The 19,170-nt window shown below is 39.7% G+C and overlaps 1 protein-coding gene across 3 annotated transcripts in view; it reads left to right on the forward strand.

The window, feature by feature from the left end:
* The window catches only part of EMB (embigin), a 50,601-nt gene that overhangs the window by 18,401 nt on the left and 13,030 nt on the right, over positions 1-19,170 (forward strand). The window contains exons 9-11 of one of the 3 annotated variants that reach the window (XM_065663390.1): positions 605-638; positions 4,109-4,179; positions 6,010-10,165. In XM_065663390.1, the coding sequence (XP_065519462.1) occupies positions 605-638; positions 4,109-4,163 (89 nt within the window). In that variant the 3' untranslated portion in view covers positions 4,164-4,179; positions 6,010-10,165. Of the gene's footprint in view, positions 1-604; positions 639-4,108; positions 4,180-6,009; positions 10,166-19,170 lie in introns of those variants that run through there. The other 2 variants (XM_065663391.1, XM_065663392.1) reach the window with 2 other exon arrangements.

Genomic DNA, 19,170 nt, shown 5'->3' on the forward strand with positions numbered 1-19,170 from the left:
TCTTGAATTCAGGTACAAAGTGCTTTCAGTAAACAGTGCTTTTCCATAAATATTTTGATATAGTCATTACTTTTTTCTTTACAAGACAAAATAATCTAGAGGCTATACTTGTTTAGGAATGGAAGTAACTCTTAGTAGTCTTGAAGAGAGAAGCTTCTGTTAAGCAATTGAGTAAGAAGGAAAAAATGCATTAAACCAGAACGCACTAATGGTGGTGGTTGAATCTAAGGCACATACAGGTGAGCCAAACTAGATGTACAAGATGAAACAGAAGTGATACATGTATGTAAAAAACCCTATGCATATATGTGTCTATATTATATGTATATGCATATGTTTTTCAGTTTTATACATATATGTATGTAAATGTATTGTATATATACCATGTATTAAAATCAGGCTAAAACTTGATCAAAGTAAGCTTTTTGAAAAATTCACAGGTACTTCCACTGAACAGAGGAACAAGATAATTTGAACTATAAATCTGGGAAAACTAATAAAATGAAAAGTTTTGATTAGACATGGAGTAAATAACATAATAAGCTAGAACTTTTCTAGTGTTTGTTAAATTGAGACCTTATATATTTCTTTTTCTGTTATGCAGAAGCCAAAAAAGAATTTGACCAAATTGAGCATCTGTAAGTAAAGAATTTGTGTACTATAGTTAAATATTTGCTCTTTTGCATATTAGTATGTTGTATAAAATTACACCTTGTTGCTGACCCAATTGATAAGGGTTAGTGATGAATGAGAAGGTATAGTTCATTCCTTTCCTTGAGACTTCCTAAAAAGTTCCAGTGTGCAGAACGCTGTTTTCTAGGCAGCACTTAATTTTGGTGTTTAGAATATATTTCATTTTTTTTTTTTTTGAAAACACCATGTATTCTCATTATGAATGCATGCTAAAACCATAGAATCATAGAATGGTTTGATTTGAAAGGCCATTGAAGGTCATCTCATTCTGTCTCCTCCTGCCATGGGCAGGGAAGCTCTATGATTAGGAGGAAAATCACTTTCAGGTAGAAATTTTATAAAAGAGTCTTTGAAATTTTTCTCTTATTTTATTTATCCATATTAACATAAATTTCTCTCACCTGCATGTGGTCAAAGCCCTATTATCCTGGGTAAGCCTGTAGTTGCTGGGTTATTGGGAGCTGGTATTGTTGCCTATTTTGGTGGTTAACACCAGCCTCTGGAATAGTGGCTCTCATGGTGCTGATGGCTTGGGCTCCCTGGGCACAAGGATGGCTGCACTGCTGGAGCTAAAGGGGCAGGTGTAGGCACTTCTGTTGCTGTTCTGCTGCTTGAGTGTTTGTGTTCCCATGTAGGCTTCCCCATCCTGAGGATGATGCAAAGCTTGCTTTCAAACTCAGTCACTTCATCTGGCATGTTAACTTTCCTTTGTTTTGAGATGCAGCCTAGCAGTTCTTTTTCAATGTGTCCAGTCTAATGCATGTTTTATTCTCAGTCACTTCACTTGTGTTTATCTCTTTGTCCTTCTGCACGGCCCCCTTCTTGAATTTCTTGCTGCAGTGACCTTTGTTTCCCTATGTTGTATTCATGCTTCCATTCCTATTTGCAGTGATAGATAAAAATATATTTTTAGTATTTATCCCCCTTTTTAACCAGCTTTAAAATTCAGTTACATTATAAACTGGGAATATGTCTTGGAAATTTATTATGCTATTATACTGCTGTTTCATAAGGATCATAGAATAGTTAGGGTTAGAAAGGACCTAAGGATCACCTAGTTCCAACCTCCTTGCCATGGGCAGGGACACCACACGCTAAACTATGTCACCCAAGACTCCGTCCAGCCTGGCCTTGAACACTGCCAGGGATGGAGCATTCACAGCTTCTCTGGGCAGCCTGGTCCACTGCATCACCACCCTCACAGTAGAATCATAAAATAGTTAGGGTTGGAAAGGACCTTAAGATCATCTAGTTCCAACCCCGCTACCATGGGTAGGGGCATCTCACCCTAAACCATGTCACCCAAGGCTCTGTCCAGCCTGGCCTTGAACACCGCCAGGGATGGAGCATTCACAGTTTCCTTGGGCCACCCATTCCAGTGCCTCACCACCCTTAACTTCCTCCTTATATCCAATCTAAACTTCCCCTGTTTTATGTTTTACCCTGTTACCCCTTGTCCAATTACTACAGTCCCTAATGAGGACTCCCTCGCTAGCATCCTTATAGGCCCCCTTCAGATACTGGAAGGCTGTTGTGAGGTCTCCACACAGTCTTCTGTCCTCCAGGCTGAACAGCCCCAACTTTCTCAGCCTGTTTTGATATGGGGGGTGCTCCAGCCCCTCTTATTGTCCTCATGGCCCTCCTCTGGACTTGCTCCAAAAGATCCATGTCCTTAAGCTGAGGACACCAGAACCGTACACAGTACTCCCAAGTGAGGTCTCATGAGAGCAGAGTAGAGGAGCAGGATCATCTCCTTTGACCTGCAGGTCTTTCTTCTTTTGATGCAGCACAGGATATGTTTGGCTTTCTGGGCTGTGAGCACACACTGAAGCCGACTCATGTTCATTTTCTCATCGACCAACACCCCCAAGTCCTTCCCCGCAGGGCCGTTCTGAATCTCTGTAGCTGTGCCTGGGATTGCTCCGACCCAAGTGTAGAACCTTGCACTTGGCATGGTTAAACTTCATAAGGTTGGCATCAGCCCCCCTCACAAGCATGTCAAGGTCCCTCTGGATGGCATTCCTTCCCTCCAGCATATCAGCCGAACCATACAGCTTGGTGTCATCGGCAAACTTGCTGAGGGTGCACTCAATCCCACTGTCCATGTCACTGACAAAGATGTTAAACAAGACCAGTCCCAACACCGACCCCTGAGAGACACCACTTGTTACTCATCTCCAGCCGGACATTGAGCCATTGACCACAACTCTTTCCGTGCAGCCATCCACCCAGTTCTTTATCCACCGAGTGGTCCACCTATCAAACTGATGTCTCTCCAATTTAGAGACAAGGATGTCTTGTGGGATAGTGTCAAATGCTTTGTACAAGTCCAGGCAGATGATGTCAACTGCTCTGCCCTTGTCTGTCAGTTCTGTAGCCCCATCATAGAAGGCCACCAAATTGGTCAGGCAGGATTTCCCGTTAGTGAAGCCATGATGGCTGTCACCAGCCGCCTCATTGTTTTTTCATGTGCGTTAGCATGCCGTCCAGGAGAATCTTCTCCAAGATTTTGCCAGGCACAGGGGTGAGACTGACTGGAAATGTCTTGGGTTGAAAATTGCCCTTGTTGTGCAGCCCTGCACAGTATAGTGCAGTGAAATAATGTTTTCAAGCTTGATGAGATCAGCTGATAAATGTTTACTTTGGAGTTCTATCTTAGATACACACATGTGAAGAAAATCTACTAAACCTTGTACTTTTTGCCTGATATTAATAACTGAAAGTTTTATCAGCTACTGGCTGTTTAGAAGATAGATTTGTATGTCAGAGAGAGTGACTCCAAAGGAAGTTCTCAGGTCTGTTTTGTCAAATGATGACTAATATACATCTGAATTTGGTTGATGAGGTTATAATTAGAATGTTACAGTTCTAATGCTATATATATAATAATGCTTCAGTTCTATAATGCTGTAATGCTACAGTTCTAGGTAGGAGGGTAGTGATTCAGAAATAGTTTTTTTTTTTTTCTTTTTTAAGTGAGCGTATTGTTAATGTTTTGTGACCAATTGTTAATGCTTTGTGACCAACACCCTATAGGTAGTTGTAGGTACTCCACTCCAGAAAAAGCAATCATATAGTATTTCAGCCAATATTCAGAGGAAGTTGAGGTGTATATTGTTTAAGCATTCACTTCATGTACAAATTCTATACACTGAATAAAATGATAGTACAGCAATGATTTCTGGTACTAGTGTCACTGTTTGTGGGGTTTTGAGGGGGATTGACTTGTCCTTACTACTTGGCTGAAAGATGTCGAGTCAGGTTTTTTTGGTGCTTAATTTTTTTAATCTTATAACTTTATGTGTTAGAAGAGGGAAAATCAACTAGATGTACTCTGTTACTAGGTTGTGGGACTAAAATGACTGTGCTTCTACTAAAAAGTTGAGTTCTAGGATTTAACATCTCTTTCTTATAGTAAATCAGAAGACGGTGGTCTGGAAAGCAGTGAAGTTAGGCACAGAAGAATTTGATCTGGTTACTAAAAAGGTACGTAGAGATGAAATGGAGACAAGAATTTACTCCTTTTTTCAACAGCCTAATACAAGGATGAAGAAATCTGTTGTGCCATCCCAGTGTCGCAGTGTGGTTGGTTGTTGGTTTGTTTTTTTTTGATTGGTTGGTTGTATATTTATTTATTTATTTAAATGTGGGTACACAGGAATAGAACCATTTTTTAGATAAAACAATATATAGTAATTTATGGTGTATTATCAGCAAGACAATGAGTCCAGTCCCTTATAATTCAATGCTGTCATCGTCCTTGTGGTTTAGTAGTTCTGTTCACCTATGCAGGTCTTAAAATAGGACCTGGATTAACGTGCTTAATAACGTGGCTCCTGATGAAATACATCTGTAGTTGGCAGGGAAAGTGCTGAGGTGCATAATTGTTGATATATCTAAGCCCCTACTCTTTAGGCTGTGTTTTGGGTTTTGAGATTATGGAGGAAGCATGCAAGTGGGGAATGTGACAGTACCAAAGATGTGAAATAAGGGATTATAGGAGTCTAGGAAAGTAGGCAAAGTGTAATAGATGGTGATGGAAAGCTTTAGTGGTAGAAGGAAGCAGAGGATATGTAGCCCTCTGGTAGCTACATAGTGAACACCCTCATCCTTGTTACTCTTTACAGCATAATTACAGATTGCTTCTACTTATGCCAGATGGAAATGCTTGTTAGAGGATGGTATGTCAGTTGAGCACCAATCCTACACAGTAGCTATTTCCTCTTGTTATTCCCCCTCTGCATCTGGCACCCCAATCTCTGATCTCAAGATGAGGTATTAATGACTTTGTATTCATGTCACAGCTTGTAGTGTTTCTCCTCATCACAAGCCATCTACTTGAAGATTGTTTCCATACCCTTTGTTTTAAAGAGCAGAAAGAGAAGTGGCAGGTGAAGAGTAACAAAGAAAAAATAATCACAAGTACTTTCAAGAGCATATTCTCTCCTCTGTTTTCCTACACGTTGTACTTGTGATTGCTGTGACTTAGTTTCTCAAGGTGTCATGGCTTAACCCTGGGTAGCAGCTAAGCCCCACCCAGCTGGCTGCTCATGCTCTCCTGGTGGAGTGAGGGAAAGACTCTGAAAGAGAAAAGTGAGAAAACTCGTGGGTTGGGTTAAAGACAGTTTAATGGGCAGAGCAAAAGCTCCACACACAAGCGAAAAAAAAAAAAAGGGGGAATTCATTCACCACTTCCTATGGTTAGGTAGGTGTTCAGCTACCTTCAGGAAAGCCGGTCTCCATTATCCATAATGGTTACTTGAGAAGACAGATACTTTAATTCCACATATTATTCCCACTTCCCTTCCTTCTTCCCATAACTCTATATATAGAGCGTGATGTCCTATGGCATGGGATACCCCTTGGTTCATTTGGGGGTGGCTGTCCTGGCTTTCCCTTCCCAACTCGTGCACCCCCAGCCTGCTTGTTGGTGGGACATTGTGAAGAGCAGAAAAGGCCTTGACTCTGTAAGCCCTGCTCAGCAATAGTGAAAATGTTCCTGTGTTATTTATGCTGTTTCCAGCACAGATTTCAAACACAACCCACACTGTGAGGAAAATCAGTTTTATTCTAGCCAAAACCAGCACAAAAGAATTTATCCAGTATTGGTTCTAAGGTCCTATTCTTGTAAAGCCCTTTTTACACATGATACTCAGTGAATCACTAAGGATTCAGATTTGCAAATTGGGCCATTTAAAAAAAATAAAGTAAGATCTGAACTGTAATGAAGCTTATTTTCAAACAAATATGGTAAAATATTAAGCAGCAAAATAATAGAATTGATGTTGTAAGGAAATATGTTTATCTTTAATTCAGGAGATCTAGGGCAGCAGAAGTGGAAGTCATCACAAAGCTACGGAAGTATGCAGCTGTGCATTTTAAACATCCACTATGCTTCTAAGTAAACTCCTCTACTCTTCAAGAAAATAAGATGCTTTTAAAATAGCTGTGAAACTGCTTATTTTATACAGATGATAATGTATTTCGATGTACTAAATTTAGATCTCTTAACATTTGACATTTTACTACTAAAAGGCTTTTCTTTTTATGTGGTTAGACTTTCTGTTGTTTGACTGATGTGTTTGATTTTATGTTCTAAATTGGAACTAACTTTGCATTCACTGAATGAACAGATGGTACAGAATGGGCCTATAAGTGTTACAAGGCTGGACTTGTAAGATCAAAAAAGTATTTCCACCAAAGAAAATGCCTTTTACTAGAAGATGAAGTAAATGTGACATAGCCATTTTTAAAAAAGAAACTGTCAAAGGGAAATCTTTATCATTATTTAAATTAAACATGAACAGGTTTGCAGTTTGCTCTGAGCAGTAAAATGTCTTCATTCTGACTTTTCTTAGCTTCATTTAAATGAGGAAGATAGGTACGTTCTGAATACTTAAGATACGAATTTTCTGAAGATGTCCTGCCATATATATGTGCTACTATACTGTAATTCTAAATAGGCTAAATACTTATATACTGTGCAGATCAGATACTTCAGAGTATTCCAGAGTAGATGAAAGAAGCAAAGGGGATACAGTACCATATCCAAAGAAACTGAAATAATTCTTTATGCTTGTAAAATTACTGCAGGATCTGAGGGCTGCAAACCCAGTTTTGTGACTGTAATTTATACAGAGCACAGAAATTTCACAGATATAGCTATGTGCTTCTTAAGTTCTGTCTACTTGATACCGTTTGCTTCTTGCAGCATACTGTGTTGTTCCTTAAACTCCTCTTAAAGCACAGAGTAGGTCTTGAGCAGCTAAAATTTTTAGAGTATTACGATAAAGCAGCATGAGTACCACTAGTTCTCGTACACACAAAATTGTGACACTGCTGTTAGACTTAAGATACTGCTTTAGAAGAGGTAGTTGCCATAATTCTAAATATACCATTTACTTACACAATCAGCAATTGAAAAAGGTGCAGCTAATAGAATATCAGTTGATTGCCTTAGTTGCCTTTTCTTCCTAATCTAAAACAAAAAAAAAAAAAAAAGAAAAATTTTAAGAAAGGGAAAAGTCAAGTCTTCAAAATACTTTCTTTCTTTTCTCGACAAAAATATAAGGAAAAAGCAGGCAGCATTTGCAAACTCCCTAAGGAAATGAAAGGAAAAAATACCTAAACAGAATTTCCTCAAACTCGTCATTTTTCTTTGAACATAGATAAAGGAATACAGAAAATAGGTATAATTTCCTCCCTTTATTTTTATGATTTTACTGTTCTTATGGATTTGAAAATAAGAGCCTAGCATTAGCTGTTGAGGGGACAAAATCCAGTCTGATATATGCATTTTTGTTTTCACTGTTTATTTTGCATCTTTAAAATTACAAGTTAAAGGCCAGGTAAAAAACAATGGGACGTATATAAGCATTAAGTGATTGACTGTGTAATGGCTGAACACTGATAAAGACTTCCCTTTCTGAGATACTGTGTTTATTGTATTTTGCCTTGAAATTTCTATGCACTGTAAAAACCAGAATGCATTTACAGCTATTCCTGCAAATTTATTGTTGCTACAAAGTTGTTTTGTTGTACCAAGTAAATGGTTTGCAGTTTGGAAAGACTTACTTCTGTATATTGTTTGAAACAATTTTTGTAGCTATTTCAGTAGTGAAAAAGAGTGAGCTTACATAGATTTAAGAGATTCTGAATAAAGCAGGATTAGTATCTCTTGCAACAAAAAGGAGGCTAGGTACTATATGGAAAAAAGACCACTTTTTAAGCAGAAATGGTAACAACTTATTTCTGCCTTCACGGAGCATTCCTATCTGATACTGAAATTGTGGTATGAAGTCTTGGCCAACATCAGCCAGACTTAAGATATTTTTTTTGGTGTTAGCAAAAAAGGGTTGCACTGAAGGCAAGCAAGAACTGGGAAACCCGGATTAAGCATGGATTTTACGTCTATGATGTGTTTCTCCTATCAGGACTTTGAGAGTTTGGTCAAATTGGCTTCTGTAACTATTGTTTTGTCCTGACCTGCCTCTAGCATGTTGTGCTTGCCATGTCTGCAAGGGGTTTCCTGTTTGGTTTTAGGTTGGTAAGTAGCTTTTCATATTGGTAAGTGGTTTTATTCATCATGTGTCTGCTTACATTTAAGCCTTGGGTTCCCCTACAAAGGGCAAGAAATAGTATTAAAGGATACATATTAGAAAACGGGCATAATTAGTGGTATCCCCTACAAACAACAGGGCTAAGTGTTAGGATCCACAAAGTTTTAATAAGTTACACTAGTCTGTAATTGACCTAATGGTTAGGCTCAGACATACACATTTGTTGGGCTAATCTTGTCTTCCAAGATGAAATCATTGTTTTCATGCAAGAGTTTATTGGTTTCTGTACCAACAAAAGCCTTTTCCATTTTTTTAGAGGAAAAGACTATAAGGTCTGCCAAACAATCCTGAAGGGCTGTTTCCTAATGCTTCAAAGTGGCCACTGCAGATTCCTCCTGTACATAGGTCCAAAGTAAAAGCAAGCAGCTGTGAGGCCAGATTCCTTGTGAATTCCTTGAAGACAGATAATAGAAGAGTTTCCAAACTTTGAGCTCAGATGGAACTGTAAGACTGTTTCTATAGGATGGAGAACCTAAGAATTACCCAATAGTGGGCCAAGATAATGGATTACTTACAGGTCATTTGACGCACGCAGTCCTGAGGAAGAGAGGGAAAACCCATCAGTATTGGTACTGAAATCAGCATCTGTGTGCCTTTAACTATTTTTCAACCAAAGAAAATGAGGTTTGTATCCTGCTTTAAATTCATCCTCAAAGCTTTCCAACATTGACTGTTGAGCAATTAGGAGGAAACTGGTTGGTGTCTTAACTGTAGGGAGAGTTCTTGAGTGGAGAGGTCCTTTAACTGTTGAGCTACATGCAAATGCAGGTTCACCATGATTAACCGTATTGTGTTGCAGTTATAGCTGACAGCTCCCCCAGATTAGGAATGGGCAAGGAGTGAGGGAAAAAACAGTTGAATAGTTGTAGGGACATGGGAAGGACCTGCAGCAGGAACTGAGATAACTTGCAGTCAAGATGTGTACAGGGAAGACAGTGAAAATCTGTGGGGGAAAAAAGCCAATTTTTTAAAACTGTGCCATTCAGAATGTTTGTGTAGGAAGTTCTGTACAGTGACTGAAAACAGTCTGCTATTGCTAAGCACTTGCGCAGGTGAAAAAACCAAGTGATACATCTTGCATTGGAAGCAATATCCTTGAAAAATGTTTCTCCACTGGTTTTAAATAATTTTGAAATCTTGTTATTATTCTTACCCAGTTCGTATATATCTAATGCATTAAACAATTCTTGCTACTGAAATTGAGTTTAAATTTGCTGTTGGTAAGTTCATTTTTGTAGTTGAATTGTATAAGACTTCATACTTGTTTGTTATATCTTAGCCAAAATGATGTTTTTTTTTTTTTTTCTTCTATATGGAAACATGACATGATTTGTTTTTCCATTCAGCCTTTCATTTAACCAAAGAAAAATTTGGGTTGTTATTTATTTCTATATATTTTTTTTAATTATTGCTAGGATACTACTTCTGTCAACTGACTTGCTGGATTCTTTTCAAATTGACATTAAAAGTTACGTAACAGTGCCTTAAAGGAATTCATTTACTGTAGTTAAGTTCTATTCTCTCATTTGCAATATTCTTGTTAAAAGTTTCATAGGAAACCTGGCAGCAAAATCTATTTTTCTAGTGAACTACTACTAAGCTTAATGCTTTTATCACACTTGCCTTATTTTAACGTTCTGATTTCATACTTTGTGCTCACTCAGCTGTTTTATTGTTTTGCTTGAGCAGTAAAATGTATGCAGAAATGGATGTATATACAGTCTGTTTGATGTATATGAAATAATGAGAGTAGTTATGAGTAGTGTGAATTGTTAATACTGTACTTACAAATAATTCCAATAAACTTAACCATTAAGAAGCCATTAAGTGGAGAGTGATCTTGTGCTTGGTGTCTTAGAGAAGCAAAACCAGACCTCTCATTTGTTTTTTTGTCCATACCCATATATCTTACGCTAGACATAAACTGCTCATTTGCTTGAGTAACAAGCTGCCTTTGTGCGGAGCTGTAACCTTCTGGGTAGATTGCCAAAGATAAGTAATGCCTAAGTAATTCATGTCTAAATGCATATACTGCATTTGGCCTAGATTAATCCCTTGTAGTTTGGCCATTCAAGTTAGGAACCTATCCCTTCTGTTTTCTCAGTTAATGAGGGGTGGGTGGGCAGGATTATCTTCCAGTAGAAAATAACAGCCTAAATGGAATCTGGAGTTAAGCAGGATAAATCTCAGTCTCTGAGTCAGTATTAATTTTATATCAAAACGTATTTAAAATGGTTTTAGTCTTCCCATGAAGACAAATCTTTGTACCTGGCTATGAAGTATTTCCTAGTTTTACCTCTCAGTTATCATTTTAAAGGGGACCTGAGGATATTTTATTCGGTTGCCTTCTACTATGTTTACAAAGAGAAGTAATATGACACTTTCTTAGTACATATTTATGCTATCTATGCTGTGTTAAGTAACACATCTCATCATTGCTGATTGCCCTGTTTGCCTGAGGAGTTCAAATGAGATTAAATAATTAAAATAAATTGCAAAGCAGTGAGTGTACATTCAGTTTCCCTTTTGGAGGTTGTTTTGAATGTTTGTGAGCACCTGCTTCCCCCCAGCACAGGATAGTGAGGTAGGCTGAAAGATGTTTGGAAGAGAGTAGAATACCATTAGCTATATTATTGCTATTTAGAACTTCTTTTACAGAAGTACCAGTCTAGGTAAAAATAGTTAGGTTTAGCCTTTGCTGTTACTGATAAATAGTCACATCCTAAGCAGATGTAGGATCTGCAGCCTGGGGTTTTGGGAGGACAACTTACTGTGAGAGAGTAAGAGAGTGAAGCCATATGTTTGTAATACCACATACTTCTCTGCTGTCTTTTTCAAAAATCTGCCATAGGAAATGGAGAGTAATAGCAGAGGGAGAAAGTTTGGAGTTCTTCCAAGAGAGGAATAAGAGGATTTATATCCCTTGCTGTTTATGGTCATAGTCTTCTAAACGCATCATACTTCTGAAAACCGTAAAGGAAAATTTATAGAACAGTATTGCTTTAAAAAAAAAAAATTAAATTGACAGCTCAAGTACAATGGATTAGAAACAATCTCCACAGTGCAAATAAAATAGCAATAACGTTTCCATATTGTTTAATAGGTGTTGTTCAGTCCCTTTAGTTCTCATCTGTCTGTAGGTAGAGTTGATAATCAAGTCCACCATCTTAAAATACATTAGCTTTTAGATTTCTTGATAGATGGGCACCTATGATGTTATCCTCAGCTCCCACTGGGACCATCAGAAAAGATGAAGTAATGCATCTACTCTTTGAAACTTGGGAATTACTTCGGTTCTATGGGGGTGTGCTTGTCTTGATGAGCTGATTTCCATTTGCCACATAGCTAAGCCATGCATCCACTTGCACAATTGGGACTTGGGGTTGTTCTATGTTCAAGTGTGGTGGTTTTGCTCAGTGAATGGCCATGCAAATCTCTGTAACCATAAACTCTTAGGACGCAGAAGGGAAGTAAATAAATAATAAGAATCAGAAAAATGCTATGAAGCAAGCAAGCCCAAGAGAGAAAACTACCAATTCAGAAATGTACAGTGTATGTAGAAGTTTTTACTTGCCTCTTTCCATCCACAGAGAATCACAGAATCATAGAATAGTTAGGGTTGGAAAGGACCTTGAGATCATCTAGTTCCAACCCCACTGCATGGGCAGGGGCACCTCACCCTAAACCATGTCACCCAAGGCTCTGTCCAACCTGACCCTGAACACTGACAGAGAGGAAGCACTGACAACTTCGCTGGGCAACGTATTACAGTGCGTCACCACCCTTACAGTAAAGCGTTTCTTCCTTATATCCAATCTAAACTTCCCCTGTTTAAGTTTTAACCCATTACCCCTTGTTCTGTCACTGCAGTCCCTGATGAAGAGTCCCTCCCCAGCATCCCTATAGGCCCCCTTCAGATACTGGAAGGCTGCTATGAGGTCTCCACACAGCCTTCTCTTCTCCAGGGTGAACAGCCCCAACTTCCTCAGCCTGTCTTCATACGGGAGGTGCTCCAGTCCCCTGATCATCCTTGTGGCCCTCCTCTGGACTTGTTCCAGCAGTTCCATGTCTTTTCATGTTGAGGACACCAGAACTGCACACAATACTCCAGGTGAGGTCTCACAAGAGCAGAGTAGAGGGGCAGGATCACCTCCTTCGCCCTGCTGGTCACGCTCCTTTTGATGCAGCCCAAGATACTGTTGGCTTTCTGGGCTGCGAGTGCACACTGCCGGCTCATGTTCATTTTCTCATCAACCAACACCCCCAAGTCCTCCGCAGGGCTGTCCTGAATCTCTTCTCTGCCCAACCTGTAGCTGTGCCTGGGATTGCTCCAACCCGGGTGTAGGACCTTGCACTTGGCATGGTTAAGGATATCTTGTGGGACAGTGTCAAACGCTTTGCACAAGTCCAAGTAGATGATGTCAGCTGCTCTACTCCTGTCCATCAGTTCCGTAGCCCCATCATAGAAAGCCACCAAATTGGTCAGGCAGGATTTCCCCTTAGTGAAGCCATGCTGGCTGTCACCAAGCACCTTGTTGTTTTTCATGTGCCTTAGTATGCCTTCCAGGAGAATCTTCTCCAAGATTTTGCCAGGCACGTGTATAGAATAGAAAATATGGAATTTGGCACAGCTTGCTTTTGGAGAAGTAAATAAAAGCATTTGTTAGATCTGTTAACTTGGGGAAACTAGCTTCCTGATCAATACTTGTTATGTCAGGCTAAACAGGAGGAGCTTCAGGTGTCTATAGCACCATCAGATGCCATTGTGAGGAAGAAAGATACTATGGCTGAAAATAGTTCAGGTGATTTTTAACGTCTGCCAAGCCTCAGTTACTGACTGTGCAGATATAGGAACTAATATTCTGAGTTTACTTCCTATAAACCTTCAGACTTCTACACCTTTGGAAAAGTTATACATTGCTTGGCTGTTTTTTGGCAGTAACAAAGTGTCTGCATTGAAAGGAGAGCAAGCTTTCTCCTAAGTCACATTTTAGAAAGAATGGCATTTACTGGACTACATCAGGCCTAGTGAAGGATGACATGCTCATTGTTCATTCAACAGGAGGCATAAATGTTACGTGAAGTAATCTGTGAGCTACTTTAGGGCACTGTACCTTGCTACATGCAAAGGAATACTACAAAGGTCTCAGAAAAGGGGGGAATAAAGGGGAACAGCTGTGGCTTCATAGGGAAGGAAAGGCTTGCTGTTAGGTGTTGTGCCCCAGCCATCTGTGCAAATTTTTGCTGCAGAAGATGTGATGGTTTACCACTTGATGAAATAGATGCCAGACATAGGCAATGAGGCTAGTAATTTTTCTGCCATATCCTACGTGTACAGTTACAGCATACATTAAGAAAAGCTATCTTTGTGCATGCCAATGCCCTTTTCTATGTTCATGGTTTTAATATATATGAAAGCAAACCAAATGGATTATTTGACTTTCCTTTGAATCCAGAGATATTTTATATATGCTTTTGCAAGATAAAAATTTTTAGAGAAGTTCTCCTCCTTGGTACCAGACCAGCTCAGGAATGCAAGGAAGAATAAACCAGGTGAGACATCTGGGTAGCACATATGTCTGAGACACATGAAAGGCAGATACCGGAAAGCTTGTCCACCAGATCAGAGCCTGCTCTGCTCATTATTAATTAAAGTTTGGAAAGTATCTGGAAAAAATTCTTTTAGGTGGTAGGTCAGTAAAGAAATCAAATGAGTAAAGTGATACAATGAGGAAGAGTCAGCACAGGGGTAGTGTCTCCACAGAAGTCCGTAGGAGTTACTTGAAGGAACCAATACACCTGTGGAGTGAAATCGTGTACTTTGGCTTTCTAACAAGGTCCCATACCAGTGATTCTGAAAAGACTAGGGAAAAAGCGAAAGACTAGGGAAAAAGCCGATAGTTGCTTTAACAAGAAACAAGCACACATGGTAAATATTCAGCTTTCACAGAGCAAGGAGGGATCAGGGGTAAGATTAATGTTCTACATGTTAGTAAAAGCAAACAGAGTGCCTAGTGAGATAAGGAAGTTTGATGATAGTTCTTGACTATAAATCTGCAAATGAGGTCTCAGAATTGTGGAAGAATAACATTTAGAACAAGATTAAGTGGCAGATAACAGAACCTGATAGAAGCAAAACTAGAGCTAGTTTACATACGTATTGTTAGGTTGCAATTTTCCCATGAGATGTCATTAAACTTGAGAACTAACTGCTGCAGCATATTGTGAATATCAAAGCTTAGACAAGCTGAAAAAGTAATTATGTAAATTCACAAATGAAGATTCTGCCATTAGCAAGTACTGATAAGAGCCTTTGTCTCAAGGACAGTCTAATCCAAGGATGATTCAAATCATGGCAGATATCCCTGAAGCATATCACTGTGTTCCTGCCATGCTTTCAAGAGATGAAGAGAAACCAAGGTACAGTTTGTCCATTTTTTTGGTTTTACCAATAAAAAATGCTATGTAGCAATCATTTATATACCTTATCAAGCCACCAGTGTTCTTAATGTGTGGTTTACTTTGTGCTTTTTTATATGAAGGTGAGTAGTACACTAAATATTTCAGAAAAGACGGTTGAAATGCTGTTGATTTTCTTGTCTTCAATTATCTTTCTTATGTTAGAAGGGCTGTATTAGGGATACATGTCCCCTAAGTGTACACTTTTCATGTTGGTCAATAGCCAGCTTTGAGGTTTTGACCTTGGCCAACAGCGAAATACACACAGAGCTGTTCACTTGCTGCACTCCCTTCTGAGACAGGGAGGGAACAGAGGGAAGGCAAAAAGACTCTTGTATCAACACAGTGACACTTTTAATAGGGTAAGAAAAGGCTGTGCATGCAAATAAAGCAAAAAGAGTATTTCATTCAGTACCTGCCATTGGCAGACAGATATCCAAGCAATTCCTAGCATCCAGGGCCACAGCATGTGTAACACCTGCTTGGGAAGACAGGCGCCGTAACCAGAAATATCCCCACTTCCTCCTCCTTGCTTTGAGCTTTTATGAGTGGCAAGGATGCTATTTAATATCCCTTTGGTCAGTCTGGGTCTGCTGACCTGGCTACATACCCTCCTAATGTCTTGCCCACCCCGAGTTTCCTTGCTGAGGGGACAGAATGAGAAAGCCTTGATGCTGTGCACTCTTCAGCAGTGACCAAACTACTGCTGTGTTACCAGCGCTAGTAAGCCACAATTTTGAAGCACAGCACTGTATGGGCTGCTATGAAGGACATTAACTCCATTCCGGCCAGACCCAGTGCACCAGTATCTTCAAAGGCTGCACGTCCTTTCCAACAGGACGTCACCCTGAAACAGACTGGAAAAATCTTTTTTTCCAATGATAAACCTATCAAGGCTTCTTGCCATCTGAGTTAATTGGCAGTAAATTTCTAGCAGCAGTCAAAACCCCAAAGGTCTAAGTAATGAGAACAAGTGTGTGAGAAATACAGTGAGTATTTCTCCCCCTCCCCCTGAAAACCTCGTATGTATAATATGTAATTCTTTAAAGCATGTCATTCAACATTTGGCAATAGGTAAGGCAAGCATGCGTTTGGGATTTTACATTTTTTTTCAAATAATCTGCATCTGCCATTGGTAGTTTTCAAGATTTGAGGGATTTCTAGAACTAAACGCTTTTCATCCATGCTGAAGATGCAGCGTTATGGATTTAAGCCTGTTAATTGGTTTTTAGTCTCTCTTCCACAAACCTTAGCAGAAGACAAAATGTAATCTTCTGCTTTAAGGCCCAACTAGGAGATTGCTCTGCAGTCCGTGTTGTCATGTTGCATTTCCTATGCACCTTCCTGTCAATCAGCCTGCAAAGGAAAGACCAAAATTATTATATATATATATATATATATAATCATAGAATAGTTTGGGTTGGAAGGAACCTTCAAAATCATCTATTCCAACCCTCCTGCAATGAGCAGGGACATCTTCAACTAGGTGTGGGAGTGAATCAAGCAAAATAAACTCCTCATAATTTTGTACTCCACAGATGAAAATTTAAGATTGTAATTTCCTTTAATAAATTGATAAATCACACAGTGCTTTGAAGATGTACCTTGTAAATGTGTTTTCCTATCTGATTTTAGTTAAATCACAGAAAAGCACCTGAGGCCCTGGTGCAACAGGTATTTGTTCATCAATTGCTTACTAGATTTTGGACCTCAAAAGATAAATTAAGACTTGGGAGATGGCTGTTGTAGCTCAATTGATTCATCTGTCAATTCAATGGTTTCACTGGCCAATGTAACCTATGTTTAAATTTATTTGTAAAAAAAAAAGTATCATTCTGGAGAAATTGGGGAAGAACTAGATTGGAGATAAGGAGGAAATTCTTTCCTGTTAGGGTGGTGAGGCACTGGAATGGGTTGCCCAGGGAGGCTGTGAGTGCTCCATCCCTGGCAGCGTCCAAGGCCAGGTTGGACGAAGCCTTGGGTGGGATGGTTTAGTGTGAGGTGTCCCTGCCCATGGCAGGGGGGTTGGAATTGGATGATCTTGAGGTCCTTTCCAACCCTAACTATTCTATGATTCTATGATTCAATTTCTGCAGTAGTCAAAGCAACACAAAAAAAATCACCCATAAAGAGAACCAAGTCTTTCTCTTCTCATGGCTTGCTCCTGCTAGTCGTGAGATGACTTCTAACCTCTGAAAGGAAATTTCCATAGCACGGTGCTGAATGCTAGAAAAGGATTCATGGCAAACTGTGCTGGGATCAACTGAGCTAGCTGAGTTGTTGCTTTGACAGGGTGAAGCCAGTCAGGAAATATGATATGACACGACACTTGATGTAGCTTTCTAAGGAATTTGTTCAAACTGTTGGACAATTAAATGAAAAGTACCAATGAAGGAAATCCTACATCCTGTTTATCAAAACTTGGTAACTGCAGTAAAAATACTGCTTCCTTGTTACTACTGTAACACTACTGATGGTGAAGAAAAAGTTGGCAAAATTTCACTTGCACATATGCTGTCACTCAGTTTCTCACTGAAAGCATCCAATATCACTTACAAGTACTTATCATCATCATCATCATCGCTGAATGGAAAGAATCACAGAAACACAGTCCAAAGACAAACATGCAGCCTAGGAAGAGATGTGGTGTAGTGGTTTTACTGAAAGCAGACAGATTATTGCTGAAAAGAGTGCAGTAGAAGTGATTTCTGGTAGCAGTCAATATTAACATAGCATTTGAATAAAATCCTATAAGCAGAAGTGAGATTTCATATGATGGTTTGGTGAATAATTGAAGACCCCCAAGGATCTTCAGGTTACACCTTGTTGAGATTAAGGGCAATAGCAAAGCACCAAGATGACTAACTAGGAGCATGATCAAGGTCTGTTATTTGGTTATCATGCTACTAAAATTGACTCTTTATTTTGGGGCATTGTATTTAATCACTGTCATCCCCAATCACCCTACTTAAGAAAAAGTGTGGCACCAGTCTATTTAGTATTCCACCTCTCTGTTGTAACATCAGGTCAAGTACTCTAAAGAAAATCACCAATTTGAATGAGTTATTAAGTGCCAGACCAAATTTTAGGAGAGTAATATTTTTTCATTACAGTGTTCCATAAAGTCTCAGTTGATCTAGAGGTACAGAACTGACACATCAGCTGAGTCAGCCAACAAACCTCCCTGTTATTTGAGTCCCTCTGTTCTCACCACAAATTCCACTCATAAATGTCTATACTGATAAAATTTCAACAAAGGAGATCTTATGATGACTTTCTGAAGACTTCCAGCAATTTCAGTATGTGGAAAGAATAAAATAAAGTTTTATCCAGGCTACATTATCCTGGCATGATTCAGATATTCAGCACCATAACCTGTCCATCTGTCTTCAGACAGTGAGAGAAATTGGGTATTGGGATTTGCCATCTCTATCATAATCTGTGAAACCCCACATTGTATGAGAAGTTCAGTCTGTGTCATGCTGAGCACTTACTTGCTTGCCCACATAGCATTAGGATGAGGCAATGAAATACCATTACCATATATCACTAGAGGTGTATTATTCTCTCCATTACTTCTGTAGTGAATAGTCATTAGGATTTTTAAACCAAAAATGGTTGAGAAAAGTTCTTTTCACTTCTCAAAAGTTCATTTATTTAGTTCAGCTCATGTCAAAAACACCAGCAGATAAATACCCGCAGTACAGCATCAGGATTGCCAGCACTAGGAGATTCGGTGATGCCAGTGGAAAGTAATTATGTATGAGTATCTTACAGGCAAATGCCGGCAGGAGGAATAGTTCCCCGCCATCCCTACACCACGGGAGGTACGCCAGTTTGCGGTTTGCTGTGCACATCTCTCCTTTGGCCAGGAGGTGTCACTATCCTACCGCTCTTTGCGGCTCCTGAGGTTAAGGACGAGCCGGGGCTGCCCCGCAGCCTTTGTGTCTTAGCGGCCCGGGAGCGGTAGCCGTAAGGGAGAAAGGCCCGGGGTGCCTGAAGACTGGGATGGCCTGAGCTCTGGGACGGCTTGAGCACAGGGTTGCCCTGAGCTCTGGGACGGCTTGAGCACAAGGATGCCCTGAGCACGTGGGATGCCCTGAGCACAGGGATGCCCTGTGCACTGGCATGGCCTGAGCGCAAAAGGATGGCTTGAGCGCGGGGATGCCCTGACCACTAGTGTGGCCTGAGCACTGGGGTGCCCTGAGCACAGGGATGGCCTGAGGAAAGGGATTCCCAAGTTTCTATACCCATTTTAGGACTCAGTTTTCTTTCTGCCAGCATTCAAAGACTGGTCATGAAAACATGCACATCACAGGAGAATAGACTGCTATCTGTACAGTGAATTGTTACTTAAGTTTCTGAGTCATATTTTGTTTTTTGTTTATTTTGTCATAAA

Source organism: Lathamus discolor, chromosome Z (assembly GCF_037157495.1).
Source record: "Lathamus discolor isolate bLatDis1 chromosome Z, bLatDis1.hap1, whole genome shotgun sequence".
NCBI lineage: Eukaryota > Metazoa > Chordata > Aves > Psittaciformes > Psittacidae > Lathamus > Lathamus discolor.